Here is a 21,124-nt window from a genome sequence, read left to right on the forward strand (position 1 = left end):
AAATAGAAACAAAACTTCAAGATGACCTTGAATCAAATCCAGCCAAAAAGGCGTAAATTGCTAGTGACACTTGTTTAGCCCAATGTAACTGCTGGAAATAAGTCAGAATAGCCTCATAAAAAACAAGCATTCCCATCAAATCCTAAGTATTATCATACATATGCCATTACCTTGGCAAATTCACCACATACGCTTCTGTTTGGGGGTATAACCATATGTTATATATGCTGTATCTACACTGCTTTATTTTCCTTCCTAAGTGTAATCCATAGAACAGTAAAATGACTACCTCACGAAATTACTTGTTACAATACGTGCTTATCCTCAGATTTTGCATTTCAATGTAAAATCTATTCAAAGGCATTTCTGAATTAGTATTAGGATCAGGAGCATAGTCAGAGGGAAGTGCTCATCCAGTCAAAAGCAAAATCATTTCTAAAGACATCTTCTGAAGACCACGGGACTCCGACAGGGTACTCACCTATCTAGCAGCTGAGCTCAGTCAAAATCAAGAACACAGGTCTGACTACCAACCAATGCCTTGCACTTCGTTGTATAAACTCGTGTTCCCCAATTCAGTGGAAACTATTCTCTAAACCAGGGGTGTCCAAACTGCGGCCTGCGGGCCAACTGCGGCCTGCGATCCATTTTTAATTGGCCCATAGCAAATTCCAAAAATATATTTAGTTTACTTAAATAAACCAGTGAGGCAATACGTACTTCACCTCGAGTGAGTGGCCTGGCTGTTTGTGTATTTTACTGCATATGGCCCTTGGTGAAAAACGTTGAAAAAAGTTTGGACACCCCTGCTCTAAACTAAAAGCAACCCTTTTGCTCCCAGATTAATCAGGACTTCTAATATTGACAAGACGAATTTAAGAGGAGCGCCAAATATCTGTATGAAAACGTCTTTTCTCTTCAAAAGACCCTTCTCTCTTCCTCACCCCTGCTCTCCCACTCCCGAGTATTTGATGCCACTAGGACTTCAAAACCCTGTGTATTGAACTTGCTTATGAGAAAAAAGCCAGGGCTGCAAAGTTTGGCTTCCATCAAAGTGCCCTTCCCACATCAAAATATGCACAACTATCTCTGCCTTTGTGGGAAACAAAAGGCGTGGAAGACGACAAAAGGGAAAAATGGAAGAGGAGGGATAACAAGTGTGTTCTAGTAAAACTAGCACCGTGTCAGTAACTGAGGGGCACAATACAGCTGAGGTAATAAACCCCCCAAATAAAAAGCAACAAGAACATCAAAACTCTGCCAACTCAAGTGAATAACAAAGTGCACAGAACATTCATTTCACTGAGAGTAACCCAAGGTTCTCCAGTGACTTGGAGGGAGGTCATTTTATAAATAACATCTGGGATGGAATCTAGACTCTCTCCTTCCCGCTGAACCCATCACCCCAACTCCCTACACTAAATTCTTTCCTGTTAAAATGAGAACATGAATGCTTCTTGGGACCACTTTCAACCCAGAAAATGGAAAAGAAGGCCCTGTTTCCACTGCATGTAAATTATATTTTATTATCTATATGTGCCTCCAGGCAGAAGGCTCTGCGAGGACAGGGACTAGAGCTGTTGGGGATACCTAGCACAGTACCTGAAGCACGGAAGGCTTTGATGCAACTTTTACTAAATTATGGATGATTCGCCACAAGAGGATAAAACCTGAATTCTACTTACACTTGTGGGAGAGAAGCACATCAAAGGAATCTGCCCACCTCGTAGCTTCTTCTGTGGATAGTCTCCTAGGAAAGAAGAAACATCCCTCTTGAATATTTCTGAAATGACTTCTCTCCTCCAGCCACCTCTGAGATTTGCTCAGTAGAACAAATCGAAACAACGGGGGCAAATGAAGACCATACCTGGATTCCTGAAATTCTATCCCTGTAAATGTGTACTTTCTTTCATAACTGATGGACAAAAATCTCAGGATTGGAATTCAGTGAATTTAGTATATTGGCTTTCAGTCTAAAAAACAAACCAAAGTAAGTCCATGATTTAAAAATGTCAAGAGAACAATGGAAAGAGACCGGTCTTGGAGTCAGAAAAGTTAGGCTGCACTCCTGAGTCCATCTCTTATTGTCACCTCAGTTTCTTTATCTCTGTAATGGGGACAAGGACGCCCATCAAGGAACCCTGTGAGGGTTAAATGAAGTAACATCTTTGATCGCCTATCACCTGGAGCCTGCATAATAGAGGCACTGAATCCAGATGACCTGAACCTAAGCAGATTTTTAGAGTGGATTGAAATGTTCATTTCCAAACTGAGGGCTCAGATTGGCCACTAAGTAGAATGAAGAAATATCCTTCACCGCAGCCTTAGAAGGGTGCTGGATACTATGGTTTTCTAAAAAGTAAAAAGGAGTCAAAAAGTATTCTGAGTTAAGTTATTCTCGTACATTTTGAAAAGGAAAATAAACATTCTCTCGCTGTTCTGGGGTATAAAAGAAGCTACCAGGAGGCAGGCATTTATCGTCACTTTACTCATTGGGTCAAACAGTCCCTAGAAAAGGACGAGTTCGGTAGCCCGATGGCGGGTACCACACGGTGGGCGTCCTGGGGATGGATGCCAAGCGGCCATACTACTCACTACTCACTTCAGAGCACGGTTGGGTTTGTCGGGAAGGATCGCTGTGAAATCACTACACGAGTCTGACTTGTGAGACAGGCATCCCAGTCGAGTCCTCATCCCTTTGTTCCTGCAACAAGCACAGGGGCAGAAGGACGGGGACTGTCATGATAAGAGCTGGCAGTAGCTCCATCAAGTTTCCCTGGAGCTGCCGCTGCTGCAGGAGCCAGTGTTGCCTCCCCCGACCCCTAGCCTCCCCAGGGTGCCCCTGCAGAGTTCATGAACAAGAGAAGGAACACCTAGAAGATCAAGGAATATACTCACTCCCTAGCTTGACTACAGGAAAGGTAATAGGTCCCCTGCCCCCAGAGGCCTAAGGCTTTTTAAAGCTGACATGCAAGTTGACGGTAAGTCAATGAAGGTCGTTAGCTTGGTAGAATTTCTAAATTAGGATTCTCTGTGGGGAAAGGAAATACAGCGATGATAAAATAACATTCCACAGTGTGCTCTCCCATTGGGAGGGCAAAGTGGCAGCAGCAGCAGCTCCTGATGGCAAAACCCCGGAAGTAGGACCCACATGGAGAGTGGAGGGTTGCTTGCATGACACAGGGGTGCGTATCACAGAGTCTCAGAGCACAAAGCACGGGGCTTCAAGGCGGGTCAATTCTGACTCAGGTTCTTCCCACTCACTCATGCCACAAACCTGAGGATATACACGAATGGCGACAGACCAGCAGGGACTGAGGCCTGCAGGTGAGACGAGCCACTGGTACACTCGACCATGAAGAACCAGTGCCCTCTTTGTCAGTTCTTTCGTTTACTTAACCAAGCTCTCATATTCCTATTTCTAGTTTGGCTTATCTCAATCAGCATGTTTAAAATTTTAACATGCATGTGTCAAACTCTCATATATTTTATTTTCCTAAGGGCCAAACACTTAAATAGTTATCTATTGTGGAGGATCCAATGAGAAACGATGCCTCTTTCTGAACCCCAGCATTGGCCCCTTTTCACCTTTAACCAGGCGTTGGCAAACTATAGCCTGTAAGATGCCTGTCTGTGCAAACAAAGTTTTATTGGAACACAACAACCCCCAACTGTTTACATATTGTCAGAAGCTGCTTTCGAGCAGAAGGTCAGATTGAGTGGTTGCAACACAGACTATATGGCTCCCAAACCCGAAAATATTTACTCTCTGGCCCTTGACAGAATAAGTTTACTGACCCCTGACCTTTAACCATGGCAATTCCTCTCATGGAGGGTAAAGGTAAGTGGGAGGGATTTGGTATAATCAGATCAGGACTTAAGAATGACTTATAAAAGGGGACTGCAAGGCACACATTGGTAACAACTTGCCACGGAAATAATCCTAGATGATGTCATTCTCCATGTTGAAAGGAAATTCTTCCAGCCTGGAAGAATTCCTCTTTTCCACAAATCCTAGGCCTAGGCAGAGATGTTGGAGGTCATCCATTTCTATCTCTTCCTTTTCCTTCAAATGGGTTTTTTATCCCTGGGCTAATTGTTCACAGAAACCTAACAAATGTCTACTGGGCTGGTATTATATTTGGCGAAGATGGACAACGTTTATATCCCACAGCCCATCTCCAAGGAAGGAGCCTGTGAAGGCTGAAACATCCAAGTTCCCAGAAATGTTGCCTCTCCTACGGAAAACTGCATATCATGGGCTCCCAGCTCCCCTCTCAGCCAGGCGCATTGTGAAGCCATCGATTTTGTGGCATTTCAAAACATTGGCTATAGCCATCCTCTGGCCTGCGCCAATGAACAGCTCATGTCTGCTCCCTCTTATAAATCACAGGGCGCTCGAACACCAGGATACGCAAGCAACTGATCAAGGGCCCTTGAGCCATCACATTCCATGAATTCAAGTAAAGGTTTTGCTCAGGCTGCAGCCCAGCCCCAAACCCAACTTTCAGTGAGTCAGTTCCTCGAAACCATCCATCACGGAACAGTCGGGCCAATGCCCCCAAAGATGAATTAAGAGAATTACCAAAAGAATGGCAGATCCATGCAAGCCATTTAACAAGGTTTAGCAGGGACCAGTGTAAAGGGTGCTACTTGTTACCAAGACACCCGTGATTCTGCCCAATCGTTTTCAAAAATCTTCCACAAAATATTCTGAGACCTGAGTTAGGTCTGAGACCTTTTAGTTAGGTCTATATAATAATGAGAGTAGAAGCAACAGTCAGAGGTTAAGTTTACTTAAAAAAGAAAAAAAAAAGAAAGAAAGAAAGCAAAACATCAAATTCTCATCTTTCTTCCTTGTCCCAGTAACTCAGGGAGGTCCCTAGATGGTTCAACATAAGCTCATGCACATAAGTTCCACCCGTCGATGGGAGGGTTTGGTGCTCAGGCAGGTCCTGCTTGCAAGGCCTTAACTTTGCAAGAAGCACCAGAGAAGGATAGCACAGTCCACACAGGAATCCTGGGGGACAGAGGCAAGTTGCGTACCCCTGGGAGGCTCAAACAGCAGGGGAGGTGGGAAGGTGGACGAAGAGCAGAGGGCCAGGGGCAGGAAGATAGGTTGGCATCAGTTACCTGCGTGGCATCAGTAAGGCGGCCATACAGGCACCCGCTTACGGTTAACCCTCTGGCAGGTGTGCAGGGACGTCAGGGCGAGAGATAAGACTGCGGGGCACAGGGATTTACCCTCTCACGTCCTCTCACCTAAAATCAAAGAATCTGCTGTAAGAGGGGGGCCACCCTCTCTTATCTTACTGTGCTACAAATCCTCTCCGATGGCTTTCTGCCAACCAAATACCACCCCCCACACGTGCCATTCCCCAAAATCATCTGCTTGGTCTGAGCCAAGGAAACCTACCGAGGATGGACAAGAACCCACTATTGGGTGGGTTCACCTGGCTGCCTATTAGTCAGGAGTTTCTGTTTCCCCCAACTACTGGCCATCCTTAGGAAAGTGGGACACATGTCCCAGGGGAGAAAGGCATGGGCCTGGCAAGCCAAACATTACTGTTCTCTTTGCCTTACTCTAGGGAGGCCCAAGTGACCAGCCAGTCAGAGGAGGGGGTGGCAGGGGCAGCACTTGCTCCAGAATCTTTTGATTGGCCGCTGTTCTGATTTTCGCCTCCCTCCAAGATTGGAACCTGTCCTAGAGGTGGGAGCGGGGGAGCTTTGGGAGGATGTGAGCAGGAGGAAGATTGGATAAGTCCAAGAGAGGCTTGTCAGACACTGTCACTACACAGGCTTGCCCCTTTGCAGGGATCGCACACACAGGCTGAAGAAATGAACAGGCAAGTCATTCTTTCTTGCCCATATGGAAGCTGCCTGGCCTTCTGCCACCCAGGCGCTGGCCTGTTTCTGACCTGAGGTGGGGAAGACATCAGGGAAAGGGGATATAGAGGTTGAGGCTGAGACTGACTGATAATCTCTCTCTCCTGAGGGTCCCATTCTCAGGGCTTCAAACCCTTTGTTCCCACAGAAGAGAACTGATAGGAAGAAACACGTGAAGACAGCAGCCTATCCATAAAGGGATCCCCTGGGGAAGCCTGACACCAAACATAGAATTCATTTTTTAAAAAATCTTAATTTAGATAGATAAGGCCCCTCCAAGATCCATTTAAATAATTTTGATCCTACCTGGAACATTTCACAAAGACTTTTAAAAATACCTTCTCCAATATTAGCATGATTAATACAATAAGAAGATTGCTTTGTTAAAGCTAAAAATAAAAAAAAAATTAGTTAGATTTTGTGCAAGGCTCATCCCCAGGAAACTGACATGGGTTGTGTTCCCTGACAGTGGGGACATTTCCTTAAACTTGGACCTAAATGTGTGTATACCTGCTTGCTCAGAAGGCAGGAAATTGGAGCTCTTTATACCTGTAAGGCTCTCTAGAAATCACTATTTGGGGCATCTAAGCCTCATTTTCTCTGGCTGGTGGGACACAGCCCCAGAGGAGGGGGAAGCCTGTGACAGGGCCTTCATAATCCTGAAGCTGAGCAGAACTAGGGACTACCACCCACATACAGAGCAGGCAAGGTCATTTGGGGCAGGTATCACCAGGCCTCCTGTCACTGCCCTGTCGCTCTTCCCATTCCCTCTGCCAGCCCACATTGGCTTGCCAGAGCTGCTTAGATGCCTGCCTCTCTTCCAAATCCAGCACTGCCCACCAGTGCCCCTCAGACCGTCCACCACCCCTTGGCTTAGCCTTGGAGCCCATTAAATAAGAATCTGCAGGGTTCTCTGACCCCCAGCTTCCTCATTCATGCCAGCACCTGGGGGCTGTTATCCCATTTGGCCCTTGACTTTTGGGGGGCAGAGTTTGGGGTTAGGCAGAGCCCAGGAAGGCCAAGGGTGTGATTGCACCCACAGTACATGTGCCTTCCTTGGTGGACATCAAGTTACAGGTGACTCTATAGGATGGGACATAATGGAAACAGAGGAAGCTCCGGGGGAGGGGAGGATAAAAGCAAAGAGCAAAAATTTATCAAGAGGGGAAGGGAGACTAAGAGCCTCAGTAGGGAGAAAGCAATCAATATGGAGAGGCAGGTTAATTAAATATGGATAATGCAATCAGCCCACACGGGTACCCGGAGAGGAAAGAGAAAAGCAAAAGCAATACTCACTGTCTTTGACCAGTCCTCATGGTCTGCAGCTCTTGGCCAACGGGACGATCAGAGAGGCTGCGAGTTAAGGAGCTCTGGGGAAAGAGCAGATCTTTCTTTTAGCAATCAAATCCTTGGCGGGTGAAGGGCATGTGTGCATGAACACACAGGCACACGTGTGCGCGCACACTCCCCTACACACACATATGCATGCACAATACACCTCCCACCACTTGAGCCGGGCAGCGAGCAGCCCCGTGGAAAGCTCTTCTCCCTGCTTGTCACATCCAGTAAATACTGAAGCAGCCTACACCCAGCGGGCAGCCGCTCGGCTCCGGCTCTGGGGCACAGTCTGCACGCCCATCCTCACTGGCAGGATGCAGGAGATGCCCCTGAGCAGAGCTCGCCTGGCACTCTTCCCGCACCTTCCTCCTCAGCTTCACTAAGCTGCTTCCCTGGTCCTTTGGCGGCAGCTCAGGGAGAAGTCCCCACAAGCCAGAGGCTGTGCAGGGGGCAGCGGAGCCGTTCGTGTTAACTCTTTCTGGCCACCAATGAGCTGAAAATCAAGTGTCCAGGGGGCTTTCTTCTAATGAGTTGTGCTGCTGGCTGAAGGCTGGTCGCTGCTTGGGGAGCAGGGAGCATAAAGATCTTGCCCCAGACAGCTGCTGGTAGCAGGAGCCAAGCCGAATCAAATCTCCTAATGAGCCAGGAGGAGGGGGGCTGTCTTGCTGGGTGTGATGTGATGTGATAAATGCAGAGAGCAAGAAAGCTACGGGGCAGGTCACACATCTAAATTCCACCCCCTTTTTCCCAATTTCTATTGTGCTGCACTACCAAGCCAAACCACACAGCCCTGAAATTAATTAACCCCTCTGCCACATCTCAGCTCCCCCCTTACTCTACAGAGGCATTTCTCCACTCCCCCCCCCCCCCCAGAGCGCCCACCACCACTCCTCACTTCTTAATGAGAAATTTCCACCTCCCCAAACATGTATATTTCCAACTCCGTGCTCCTGCCTCTCACCTGGTTTTTCCTACAGTGGAAATCCTCCTCTCTCCCTCATCCATCACCTAGCAACTTCCCCCCACTTGCATTTGTTACGGAGCAAGACTTTCCCCTTTCTTCTGCCCAATCTGCACATTAGCTCTATTTTGCTGTCTTCTACATTTTTTCTTCTGCACCGCCTTACCCATAGAGACCTTCCCGTTTCCTGTTCCCGTTTCAGGAGGACACTCTTCCTGCTTGCCCTCGTGCAGTGGCTCTCTGAGTGTGATCCCTGGGCCAGCAGCACCAGCACCACCTGGCTACGTGTTAGAAATGCAAATTCTCAGGCCCCACCCCTAGACCTACAGACTGAGAACCTCCGGGGGGTGGGGCCCAGCTGCCCAGGTGATCGTGCTGAAATTTGCAAGCCACTGCCCTGGCACAAAGCTTAGCTTCTCATTCCTTTCTTGGTCCCTCAGGCTAGACCCAGCTCCAAAGGTGCCTAGCCTTGGCTGCCAGTCATTTCTGAAACCCAGAAGACAGCATTTGCTAGAGGTGGCAGAAATCTCTATGGAAAGTGATGGTTTCTTAATAAAAATATTAGGTTCCATCTGTTTAACCTTTTCCACTTTAGAAAGCATTTTCCTGTATTGTCACTCAACGACCCCATGCCACAGTCAGAGTGTTATTATCCCCATGTTACAGATGAAAAAACTGAGGCTAGAAAAGGTGGCATGCCTTTTTCAAAGTGACACGGTACTTAAGAGGCAGCTTAAAGACCAGAACTGGTTTTCTTATGACTCTGACAGCAGAGCTTTTTCTACCACGTCATGCGGGGACCCAGTCTTTCCTAGCAGATCTATTGGTGCATAACCTGTGTTCTCGCAGTGAAATGATTCTGCCGCAACCACACGTTGCCTGATAAGAGGATGAAATCAAAATTCTGATGCTGCCTCCACAGTGATTCATTGTCTCTCTCTGAAAATGTCCACAGCCCCTCTTGTCAGGTAAAGGGAACTTGGTGTTTCAAAATGAGATGCAAAAGAAATCTTTGCCATTCCTTATAAGCCCTGTCTTACCCAGATGCTAGCTAGGGGTTAGAATTTAAGCATAAAAGAGAATCCTTCGCTTCTGGGCATTTTCCTGCTACAAGGCACCATAAGAAACAGGCACACAGATAAAGTGGTGAGAAAAAAACCCATCGATCCCCACTTCCCTAATCCGAGACACATTTATACCATAAGGCGGACCCACCCCTGGGTTCCACTCACACAGCTGATGTTTAATGAGCCCTCAGTATGTGCCAGACACTGTGCAAAACACGGGTCTTGCGTGATCTTATTTAACCCCCCACAACAGTTACAAGACCGACACCTTTATCCACCCCGTTTCGCAGTGGAGAAACAGACAAGCCATTAATAAGTGGCAGAGCTGGTGTGTGATACCAACCGTCATGTTTCCAGCCTCTGCTCTGCCCCTTGCTTTAACACAACAAGTAGTGCTATCAATGGGACTCCTGTACCAGTGAGAAAACGGTGGCATAAAGCTGTCTTTCAAGTCTCATGCTGCCCAGTCTGGCATCCAGGATGCAAAGGCACCGAGGAGGTAGAGCAGGGCTGCAGATGGGCCCAAGCCTCAATTGAACGCTGACCGACCCTCATCAGGTATCAGAATCTTCTTGGCCTTGAGAGCAATCATACAGTCTCAGGAAATCAATAGCCCACCCAAATGTTTAAATAAAGATATGACAATAGAGTTTTAAAAGAAAGAGCAGGACTGTAAAGAGCAGAGGGATAAGATTGTGTGCGGACATGCACCTAGCATGTGTAAAAAGAGAAAACTAAAACTAGTCCAGACTTTTTTTTTTTAACCAAAACCTTCCTGAACACCAAGAAGTAACCAACCACACAGCACCCTAGTTTGAGAAGCACAGACCTAGTTAGCACACATCCCCCTGGGGGGTGGGGGCGTCTAACTTAATCTTCCTTCCTACAGAGACAAGTGCATAAAGAATTCCGGGGGGAAATTAAGCTGACCCAAAGGGATAAGCGCTCTGGCAAGGCATCCCTTCCTGAAGGCGAGGAGAGGTCAGGAAAAGGCAAGCCGTGGAGAGCTGATGAGAAAGCCACTCACCCACTTGGGCTTGGACTCAGCATCTGCGGGCTCGGAGCCGGGGTCCAGGCATACAGCTCTAGGTTCTTTCCAGGTTACTGCTCCTGAGCTGCTGGCTGCTGACCGCGCACAGGATGTCACCCCTGGCCACGATGCAGGTTTTTTCCCCAGGCAAACAGTCATTATAAGCCCTGCTCTGGCTGCTCAGGCCACCCTGCCCCTCTCCGCTCTTCCCAGTCTGCACTTACCCTTCTGGGAAACCCACTCCATCCAGGCGCCAGCCACCACTTCTCTCTAGAATCAGTGTTTCTTTCGTCCTCCCTCTCTTGAGCTCTGGACCGCTTTTCTAGAGGCCTGTGAGATAGCCCCACCCCCTCAGACCCCATAGATGCTGCTGCCTCCGAGAAACCACCACCTTTCCCTCCAAATCCTGCATTCCTGCTGGGCTCCTTATGTGTGCTTATGACATCACTCCATCCTGGCCCCTCCGGGTAACAAGTGCAGGCATTTTTGGCTTCTGTTTCTCCATTCCCCTTGCTGCAGTGATTTTTACACATTGTCCTTATGTGTCTGAAGTGTTTCTCAACTTCATTGTTTTCCATCCAGCACCACTGCCATGTCAGATGTTATTTGGTACCCAGCGCAGTGCATGACCTTTCACTGCTCCTAAATAACTGATCTTTCTTTCTTTTTTCTGGTTTTCACATTTTTATTGGGGCCCACTGGGAAGGGGCCTCCTCCCTGTCAGCGGAGCTGCTCACAGTTTCTTCAGCCACTCCAAGCTTGGGCTGTGGGGGTCCTGGGGGTGGCTGGGCCTATCAGGCATGTTCCCATCATCTCAGACAGCCACTGTGTCATTGTAGGGTGTGTCCTTGTTGATCATATTTGGTGGCAACGTACTTGGCGGAGAGGCTGAGGTGGGTCAGAATTATAGTCTTGGCCATCTTGGTCTCGACAGCAGCACTAAATCATTCATCTTCCTGCCCCGTTTCATCAACCCCTGTCCCCCACAAACCTCCTGGCACATACCCGACCACGAGGGTTACCCACTGAACAGATACCATAAAGCAAGTCATCTGTCTAATAATCTTTGATGGACTCCATTGAGCTCCTTGTACTGCCTGACAGTCCAATAATTTGGTCCCATTTACCTATTTAATCTTATATCCCATTGTACACACACACACACACACACACACACACACACACACACACACCACTCGATTCCTCTGCCCAGAATGTTGCCACTCTGGATCTGCCTCATAACTCCCGGCTCCTGCTCGTAACCCACTACCACCAAGCTGAAAACTCTCCTCTCCAAAGCTTTTTCAGAACTCCCTCCATTAGAAGGACCGTCTCCATCCCAACACCACCCTACCAACGTGATTCTCTGGCAGCCAGCATCATCGTCTGTAGTGTACCCTTGTGGTGTATGTTTGCTGAGCCTCTTAAATGACCACATGATCCACAAAGACAGATTTTACAATTGACTCCCCTTGCTATCCACTCCGCTTGCCTCGGGTGGAGCAGATATGGAATAAATATAGACTATGTTAGATTTTGAGTTCGTGAAAAAAAAAAAGTCTGAAAAACTGCCGAGGGTCCTTTATGGCAGGAACACGTTAGAATTCCTCACTCTCCAGGTCTAGATTGAAGCCAGCCCAATGCAAGTGACACACAGGGGCAGCAGTCTGGGTACCTAAGGCATTTGCAAATTTTTGTTCCCAACAGACTGGTCAGGGCAAGGTGGAATTAATCAAGAGCAAAAGGAACTCCTGGCATCATCAACAGGCCACAAAAATGTAATTAAATTGAAGATAAAGGGAATTAAAGTCTGCAATATAATATTTTTAAAAGTCACGATAGTGAAGGAGGTTTATTGCCAAATGCCCCTCTGCGTGTTTATTTACTCAGCATACCACCTTGGATAGTCTCGCATTAAAAGCTTTTAATAAAAATCATTTGGATTTGAATTCTGGTCAGCTTGCTAAAGCTCTGCACAAATCTTTTAAAAGCAATTTCCACTGTGTGGCTTCCTAGTCACAGTAGAAACATGAATCAACATATGCTGCATTGATTTTGGGTTTCCATGGAGATTGGAAGGACACAGGGAAGGGAAGGACAGAAAGAGGCCACTTGGCCCAAAATTCTACTAAAAAAAAAAAAAAAAAGCATCTCAATTTCATTCCTCTGAGCATTAGCAGCCTCATTTCCTGTTCGTCAGTTCAAGCATCTGGATATTTAATTTCTAATAAGCCTGCTCAACTTCTCACAAGGAACATCAAAGGGGACAGGGAAAGAAGTCGCAGCTAAAGGTGTGGGCCCGTGAGGTCTGCAAAGACAACCCAAGAAGCACAGGATCTGGAGTGAGAAGACAGGGCCTGTGATCCTAACTCTGCCATTAACTAGCTCCGTGACAGTAACTTCCCTGACTAGCTATGTGATCACTAACTAACAGAACCAAAACCTTTGTATTTCAATTTCCTCCTTTGTAAAACATAAATTCACACACCTGCCCTGTCTCTTTTTCAAGGCGGTTGTAAGAAAGACATGACAAAGGCTGTGGGAAGAAAAATGCCTTGCGAATTCCAATACACTGGACACTATTATTTGGCGCTGCTCTGACCTTCCCTTTCAGTGGAATTTTGCCAGCGAGCAAGTATTTGCAAGAAAAGATGCCTGACTTAGTGGAAAGTAGACCGACCTGGAAAAAGAGAACAGGGGGTTTGTTTGACAGCGCTGAGTTCCCATCCCCATTCCTAATTTTCCAGAGCTGTAAATGTGGGCAAGTTACTCTCTCCCTCTCTGAGTGTCATTTTCATCGTGGGCAAAACGACTATCACAGCACCAATATCTTAGGCTTGTTATAACGATGAAATGAGAACATGTAATTGAGGGTTAGCACAAAGCTTGACGAATGGCAAACGTGTGAGCCACTATTATTAGCCTTATTAACTGCTTCATCGTCTGTAAAATGGGAATTGGAATTCCTACCACTTCCCTACATTACCGAGAGGGTTACTTGAAGGATGTCTGCTCAGCGCTTTGCTAAGCTGTTTGGGGAAATGCACTAAAGAAGTAGAATGTTATTATTTAAAGATTCATCTTTACCACTTCCTAACCGAGGTGATACAAAAATGAATGAAACACACTTGAAAGGATTTTCAAGCTTCTTGGTGGATAGGAGGCTTACACGGTTTCTGTTACCTTTTCCATTTTCTTTTCTTCCTCTTTGAGCCCTCGTTTTTCTTCTTACACTTGCTGAAAACTTTTCTCCTTTCTATCCTCTTTTCTTTACTCATTATCTTGATACTTCTCCTTCTAAGAGTCTCTAGAAGGATTTTTAAAATTAAACTTAGGAGGCTTTGGTGTCTAAACTGCAATTATCCCTTAGGTCTCCTAAAATTGAATTATACAAACACTGGGGAATATGACAAAATAGGTAGACACAATACGAATAAGGACTCTCTCTCCAGCAATCGTCATCAGAGTTAAAAAAACATCTTAAGAAACACAATTAAATGCAAGATATGAAATTTCTTTTGGATCCTGATTCAAATTTAAAACCATAAAAAAAGAACATGATGAGACAACTGGGGAAATTTGAGCATGGATTAGACATCAATATTTGTGTGATACCGATACTGAGGTTTTTTCTTTAAGCATCCTTATGTTTAGAGATACACTCTGAAACATTTAGAGTTGAAATGATACGCTATTTGGGAATTGCTTCAAAATCATCTAGGGTGAGGTGTATGGGGCGCTGAAGCTGGGTGGTAGTTTGGTGGGCTTATTATTCTAGACACTTGATTCATGTGTATTTGAAATTGTGCAGACATCTTTTTCAAATAGTGTAACCAGTGTGTGCTTCAGTAAAAGGAGCATCGAAGTCTAAACTATTAGTGCAAGGAAACTGATATATATAGAAGAAGGGAGCAATTTGAATGGGAAATGATTTCTGTTATATTTTCCATTGTAAGTTTTCTGCCTCAGGTATAAATCCATTTTCAGAAAAACTTATTATTTAACTACTAGGGAATAGGTGATAAAATTCATGGAGGCTTAGAGTGGGTATGACTCTTAGATACCATGTGCAGAAAACACACTAAGAATATGCCTGAGGTATTTTTTTTTTTTTTTTTTTTTTTAGGAATCTCCAGGACTCAAGCCCAGAGCTCCCGGGCAGAATCCAGCTACATCCTTTCACCCTACTGCTGAGCTGCCCATCTACACATCCAGAATCCAGGACAAGTCAACTCTGGGTGTGGATGCAAATGATGACCTCTTAATTTATCTCCCCAGCCCTCCACATTCCTATCGTAACCTCAGCCTTAAACAGTGAACTCAGTTTTTACAAATTAGCTTCCCAGTGGCCAACCACTTTCCCCGTCGCCTCCCCTGCAAATCATTCCACATTTACACTCTTCCTTCCTTCCTTCCCCCCACTCTCAGATGTGTCCACTCGTGGTGAATCCTTCCCCTTCTGGCCTTCAGCCCATCCTTCCTTCCTTACTTTAGCTACTACTTTATCTACTCTCTTCCCCCATGTTACTCTATACTTACAAATAACTTTCATTAAAAAAAAATTCCCCTTCAGCATTCCTCCCTTTGTCAGCAAAGTTGCCTGAAAGAATCTCCTGTTTCCACACTTCCTATCCCCTCCTTAATCCTTCACAATTTGGCACACACACACACATTCCCCTGAAACAGTGACCTCCGTATTATGAGGTCCAATGGCCCAACCTCATGAACCTCTTTGCTGTATTTGCCACGGTGACCATTCACTTCTGGTGTCTCCATTCCCTTGACCTTGTGGGCCTTATTTACACGCTCCTTCACTGTCTACTCCTTGTCTGCCCACCCCACACATGCTGGTATTCTCCTGCCTGTAACCTCGGTTTCCTGCTCTTCCCTCCTGAAATGCTCTTGGACTAATCTCATCCTTGCCCATAGCCTTAACAACTGAGAATACTGACCATTTCTAAATATTTCCCTCTAATTCTGGCCCCTCTCCCACTCATACGGGTTTTTATAGCTCATGGGCAGCCGAATATAACCCTCAGATATCTCACAAGTGCAACAAATGCAAATATATCTAAAAATTGAGCACATCGTATCCCTTTCTTTTCCTGACCCATTTTATTCCTCTCCCTACCCCTCTTCCCCTCCGCCATCTCACACACACACACACACACACACACACACACACACACACACACACACACGTCTTGCCTTCTTTAGAATTCCTGTTATCAGTTTCTGGCACCACCATCCACTGAGTAACTCAAGCCAGAAGAAAGAGGGAAGTAATCAGCGATGACTCCTTTTTCTCTCATCTCGTTTAGTCAACAAATGACCAAATCTTACTGATTAAGTCTCCTTCCTAGTTTCCTCATGTGTCTCCTCCTCTCCATCCTTACTCCCACTGCTCTGGTTCACAGTCCCTGGTTCACATCCTTGTGGTCTTTGGTCTCTGTGATCCAACCCATGTCCTTAAATTCAACTCGATTTTACAGCCATAACCACCTGTTGACATCACAAATGTGACTGTGTTCCCTTCTCTCACAAGCTTATCAGCCCCGCTAGCCCTAAGGATAAAGTCCAAGCGTTAGTAAAAACCCGGAGACAGAATTTCCCTAAGATCTCAGTCCTGCCGACCTTGAGAGTCACCGACCACTCACCTGGTTTGTGCTTTATGCTCCAACAACTCCACACTGTTCACAGTCTTGCACACAAACCTCTGGGCCTCGTTTCTGCCATTCCCTGTGCCCATCCATCGTTCATGCTGCACTTCAGGACCACTTCCGCCAAGTAGCCTCCCCCGTACATCCACGTTCTGTAAGTGCCCACTGCTCCCACGCATACTTCTCTACCTCTCCCCCCGTGGCATGATTAGGTGCCTATAACTCTCTTTTCCTAACTAGACTGTAAGTTAATCAAGGGCAGGAATGTGTATTTATTCATTCATTCATTCATTCAACTTACATTTAAGTGTCTCCTATGTGCCAGATAATGTACCAGGCATAGGTACATTACATCACATCAGTAAAATATATATTTTTTGTCTATTTCTAACACCTAGCACAGTACCTGGCAGGAAGAAGAAGCTTAATAAATGTTTGTTGAACTTAACTGAACAGTCAGCAGGTAGGTGAGTGAGACCATGTCTGGAGCAGGATGCTGGCCAGGAGAGGCAGCATGGAGTCACAGAAATGGCACAGGCTCCATGGCCAGGTGACAAGGGTGCAAGCTCCAGTTCTGCCCCTTCATGGTTGGGTCACCTTGGCTTAAGACCTTGCTTTCTTATCTCTGAAATCAAAATTACTAAGGCGATGCCCACTTCTTTTCTTATTGTAAGAATTCAATGGGATACATGGGTCGTAAGTTATTCATCCTTATGAAAACATGAAGTCACGTTGATAATATTGGAATCATAGGAAGCAGAGGCCCAACACCAAATGGGGGTGAAGCTGGAGGCTACAGAGAAAGGGGTAGCAGGATCAGAGATGGAGAAGCAGTGGGACAGAGTTTTCAAAGCCCTGGGGATGAGATGACAACACGAGGCACTGCCACAATTGAAATGGGGCTCTCTCCTCCTATCTCGCAGTGCCAGGGTGCTGGTTATTAATCTCTTCCCCTTTGCAGGCAGTAACAAAAGCTTTACCATCAGGGTCTACAGCTGTGGACAGAAAGCAGCTTCAGCACTCACCCTCTCCTCTGCATATAAAATAAGCTCTTTCTAATCCTCCATGTTTAATGACTTCAGCCAGTGGCTTTTATGTCCTCCCTTCCAGCTCCATTCTAGCCAGCCACCTAGAGTCATGCAAACAGGAAATCCACAGCCACCTGACCCAGGGATGGGCCTGGCTGCAACAACAATGGCAGGAAATAGTAGCGTGGAGACCTGGCCTCCAGGGAACTGCTCTCCCATCGGCCTCTGCTCCTACCTTCACAGAGCCTTCTGGGAAATGTGATGCGTTGCTTTTAGGCAATGCTGGGTGTGCATTAAAGCCTGCACTGGGGGCGGGAGGAGGGACCAGAGCTGTGTGGGTGGAATCAGATGCACAAAGGTGCTGAGCAAATTCTGACACTTTTCCTTGAGAGACAAGGCTCTAGTAGGAATCTACCTTAAGCTATTTAGCTTTTCTGAGCCCCTCTTGGTTCTAGGACCTTTTGTTGAAGAATTCAAAAGCCTTCTGGAAATTCCACACAGTGTGCACTGATAAAGGTCCTGATGAGAATGCTGATGCTTCTTGGACAGTGAAAGCACAGACGGGAAGTAAGGAGCATTTCTAGCACCTTGGGAGATGTAGGTGTTTCGACAAAGAGGAAATAAGAAAGCACAAAACAGAGATGCTGGGATAGGATTGACGGGACAAAAATTCTAAGCCATGATGTCATTATGCACAACAAAACTGGCATCTGTATAGCATAGTCACAACCTAAAAAGTGTTTTCACTTCTTTAGCTGAACTTGATCAGGTTCCTTAACCTTTTTGGGTCTCAGTTTGTCCTGGGAATTTGAGAGGATTAAACAGCATAACATAGGGAAAATAGTAAGCAGTTGCCCAGCATAGCTTGATAATGTGAAGTTATCATTATTCCTATTAGTTGATCCTCACAGAAACCTTTGGAGGTAACCTGGGCACTTGTTACTGTGCCCATTTTACAGATGATAAAACCAAAATTGTTCAGTAGCCCTGAGTGAAGGGCCCAGAGAGACTGAAACCTGGGACCACCAGAGCTTTCTCCGTGTTATACAACACCTTAACGTATTTAGCTGCTGCTGCTGCTGACACATCACGAGATCCACATTTGGAGGGTTTATTAATGGAAATATGATGGGTTTTGCTCAGCCATCCACCCACACTCTCACTCAGTCCCCTGGGAGTACCTTGCTTCTGTGAAATGGCTATCGTAGCTAAGGACCCCTGTTCTGCAGGGCAGAGGTCACTGACCCATAGGAGAAAGACCTTGGCTTCATTAGCAGGTTTAATTCAACTGGACAAAGAAGACAGGAAGTTTTTGGATTCCTCTGCATGTTAAGCACTGTGTGAATTTTTTTTTTTTTAAATGCCCGACGGGCCCAGTCCCTAAGGCTTGCTTGGCCATAGTGGGCTACAGACCACACTGTAATCCCCACTCACCCCACTCCCACTGCCCCCCTCCAGGAAAGCTACTCTAAGGAGAGAGCAGACAATGAGTGGTTAATAAGCTAGTTTGCCATTGACTGAGGGCTCATGGCGCTATCAGTCCCAAAATAATAATAACAGCCATCATAATAACAGCTTAATACCACATTGCATGCTTAGAGCTTTGAACTTTTCCCAAGCAGTTATATGATCTCATACTAACAGTTATCTCATTCCCTTGCTTTCCAGCATCTCCTCTATCTTCCAAAAACACTCAGAAGTTTTCCAAATCTGTAGGAACAAACAATCAAAAATAACCCAAGTTGCAGAATAGGCTTTCCTTCTTATTTCATTAGATTGAAAACACCCCAAGATAGGACCTTCAACAAACTGAAAGCCAGGTCGTCAGTATATAGTAAAATAATGGACTGATATTAAGTGGCTGTAACACAGAAAGAGAAAAGTTACCCTCTCCTCTATATCCTCAAAAGTCTCTACCTGGACAGCTCTGGGAAGAACCCATTTAGCTGATACTAGGGTCTCATCTCCTCCTGTAGGTGGCAACTGTGCCCTCAGCTCACTGCTTAGAATTTGGTGACCTGTACCCCACCCCTCCAAAAATTGTAGCTAGGTATGTGTGGTGATGGATGTTAGAGTTAGTGTAGATCATTTTGCAATATATACATATATGAAATCATTATGTTGTATACCTGAAACTAACAGAATATTACCTATCAAATATATTTCAAAAAACAAAACAAAACAAAAAACACAAAACCTGGTCCCAGCAAGTCTACTTCTAAGAATATGTCTCAGAAAACAATCCAGTATGTGAGCAAACATTTAACTATGATGTTATATCCACATTGTATATAATAATAAAAAGTTGAAAAAGATTTAAAGCAAAAGAATTGGTGACCTGCCAATGGACGTGTTAGTTCATTCCATGGTGGGAGCCCTTTCACGATGTATACACATACCAAGTCATCACGTGGCACACTTTAAACATATTATAATTTAATTTGTCAATTATACCTCAACAAAGCTGGGGGGAAGAAAAGAAATTGGTGACCGCCACCGTATTTAAATGTCCTTCTGGTTGGGAGTCCTTCTGCATCGGAATGTGTCACTAGTGTTAGTCTCTCATGACACCGGAGACCTGCACCCTGACCAGAAACAAAACAGGCACTGTGCGCGGTCAGACTGCCGTGCAGGAGACCCACTTAAAACAACAGCAGAAAAAAAAACATGAATGAGACTGAAAGAGACAGTGTCCTAGTCCAGACATCAAGCTGTGATATTTTCAGAGTCCCTAAAGGCACCTGAGGGAAGAAACAACATCCCTTTGGACCAGAAAACAGTTTCAGGGAATCTGGGGAGTTGGGATTGAGGAGAAAAAAACAAGAAAGGACATTTGCAGCTTAGCACCCACTGACGGGAAAGAATGGACGGATTCCTGCACCCCTGCTCCTGGCAGGGGTGATGGGCTTAGCCCGCTCTGAGGAGCTCTGTTAGAGAATAAACAGAGGATCATGACAAAAGGACAGTGCCTTTTCTGCCCTGAGGCATCCTGTACCTCTCAGCACGACTCGACTCGTGGCTCACGATGGCCAGTTCCAGGACCTGCTCAAGTCCTACTGGAGGGAGCTGCTCTCTCTTACCTGTCCGGCGGTGGGCAGTGCAGCTGAGAAGATGTAGCTGGCGCAGGCCCCAGCTGGGCATGGCTTGGTGAAGCCCTGAGTGACAGTCAGCCACCCCCTGGCACATGGGAGAGGCTGGCGGGTGAGGGGGGGCCAGGGGGGGTGACCACCTCACCTCAGGCCCCTAGCAGAGGAGCTACAACGTGCTGCTCACTCAGTCTGGCTCGTCTCCTCTCAGGCTTTGTAGCTCATGAACAGGGAAAGAGTGAGCGGCAGGGGAGGAGGTGGGGAGGCGGAGGGAGGGGAGGGGGCACGCTGACAGATGATGTGCACTGCCAGGCAGAGTCCGGGGGAGGACCACAGACTCAGGCAGGATGGCACTGCCTGAGTGTGTGGCTGTCCCGCTGACAGCTCCCTCACTGGCAGCTGCCTCCGAGGGGCTGGCCACTCTGGAGAATTCAGAGAGAGGCAGAGTGCACAGGAGGGTGGCAGAGGGTGGAGGTGGGGGAGGGAGGAGAGTCCCTGGGTTGCACAGTGGGGAAGCAGGTTCTGGCATGGGGGAGAGGATGACCTGCTTGGTTCAAAAATGGACCAGGCTGGAAGCATCTGCTTTGTGAGGGACAAAGCCACCTACTTCTGGCCTGTCTTCAGTGTTCTCTCTCCTTCCACAACCAACGAGCAAGGCCATGCTGGCTTAGGGATTTGGAATGGAAGTAATTTAGAACAAGTGCAGCTGCAACTTTCTCAAACAGGAGAAAAAAACAGGTATGAAAGAGTAAAATGCATACAATATTTAGTGTTATTTGTCACTCTATGCTGCAGGCAAGCCTGGGTGCCCTCTCTGCCATCTATCTGCCCAACCTCTGATCTGGGGGGCTGGGGCAGCCACAAGGGAGCAAGGGGAGGCCCAGGAGGGAATGGAGAGAGTGTGTCATGTGATGCTTCTGTCTGCAAAGTTCCATTTGGATGGGCAGAAGCAAATCCTTCTGGACAGCTGGGGCGCTGGAGCAGCTTCTGAGAGTGAGGGGTAACACTTCACGTCTGATTCTAGAGTCTCCTCGACCTGTCACCCACCTGCAGTGGGTTCAGTGCACA

At 46.6% G+C, this 21,124-nt stretch overlaps 1 protein-coding gene across 19 annotated transcripts in view; it reads right to left on the minus strand.

The window, feature by feature from the left end:
- The window catches only part of RGS8 (regulator of G protein signaling 8), a 40,271-nt gene extending 19,953 nt beyond the window's left edge, over window positions 1-20,318 (minus strand). The window contains exons 1-5 of one of the 19 annotated variants that reach the window (XM_074322515.2): window positions 20,051-20,318; window positions 7,183-7,256; window positions 5,134-5,262; window positions 2,603-2,704; window positions 1,686-1,750 (exon numbers count right to left, since the gene is read on the minus strand). In XM_074322515.2, the coding sequence (XP_074178616.1) occupies window positions 1,686-1,750; window positions 2,603-2,704; window positions 5,134-5,159 (193 nt within the window). In that variant the 5' untranslated portion in view covers window positions 5,160-5,262; window positions 7,183-7,256; window positions 20,051-20,318. Of the gene's footprint in view, window positions 1-1,685; window positions 1,751-2,602; window positions 2,705-5,133; window positions 5,263-7,182; window positions 7,257-7,586; window positions 7,915-8,185; window positions 8,295-8,351; window positions 8,496-10,279; window positions 10,457-10,506; window positions 10,660-18,612; window positions 18,638-20,050 lie in introns of those variants that run through there. The other 18 variants (XM_074322518.2, XM_074322517.2, XM_074322514.2 and 15 more) reach the window with 18 other exon arrangements.
- Window positions 20,319-21,124: the final 806 nt, after the last annotated feature.

The sequence above is a fragment of the Rhinolophus sinicus genome, chromosome 11 (genome assembly GCF_057876585.1).
Source record: "Rhinolophus sinicus isolate RSI-liver-muscle chromosome 11, RSI-T2T, whole genome shotgun sequence".
Classification (NCBI taxonomy): Eukaryota; Metazoa; Chordata; class Mammalia; order Chiroptera; family Rhinolophidae; genus Rhinolophus; species Rhinolophus sinicus.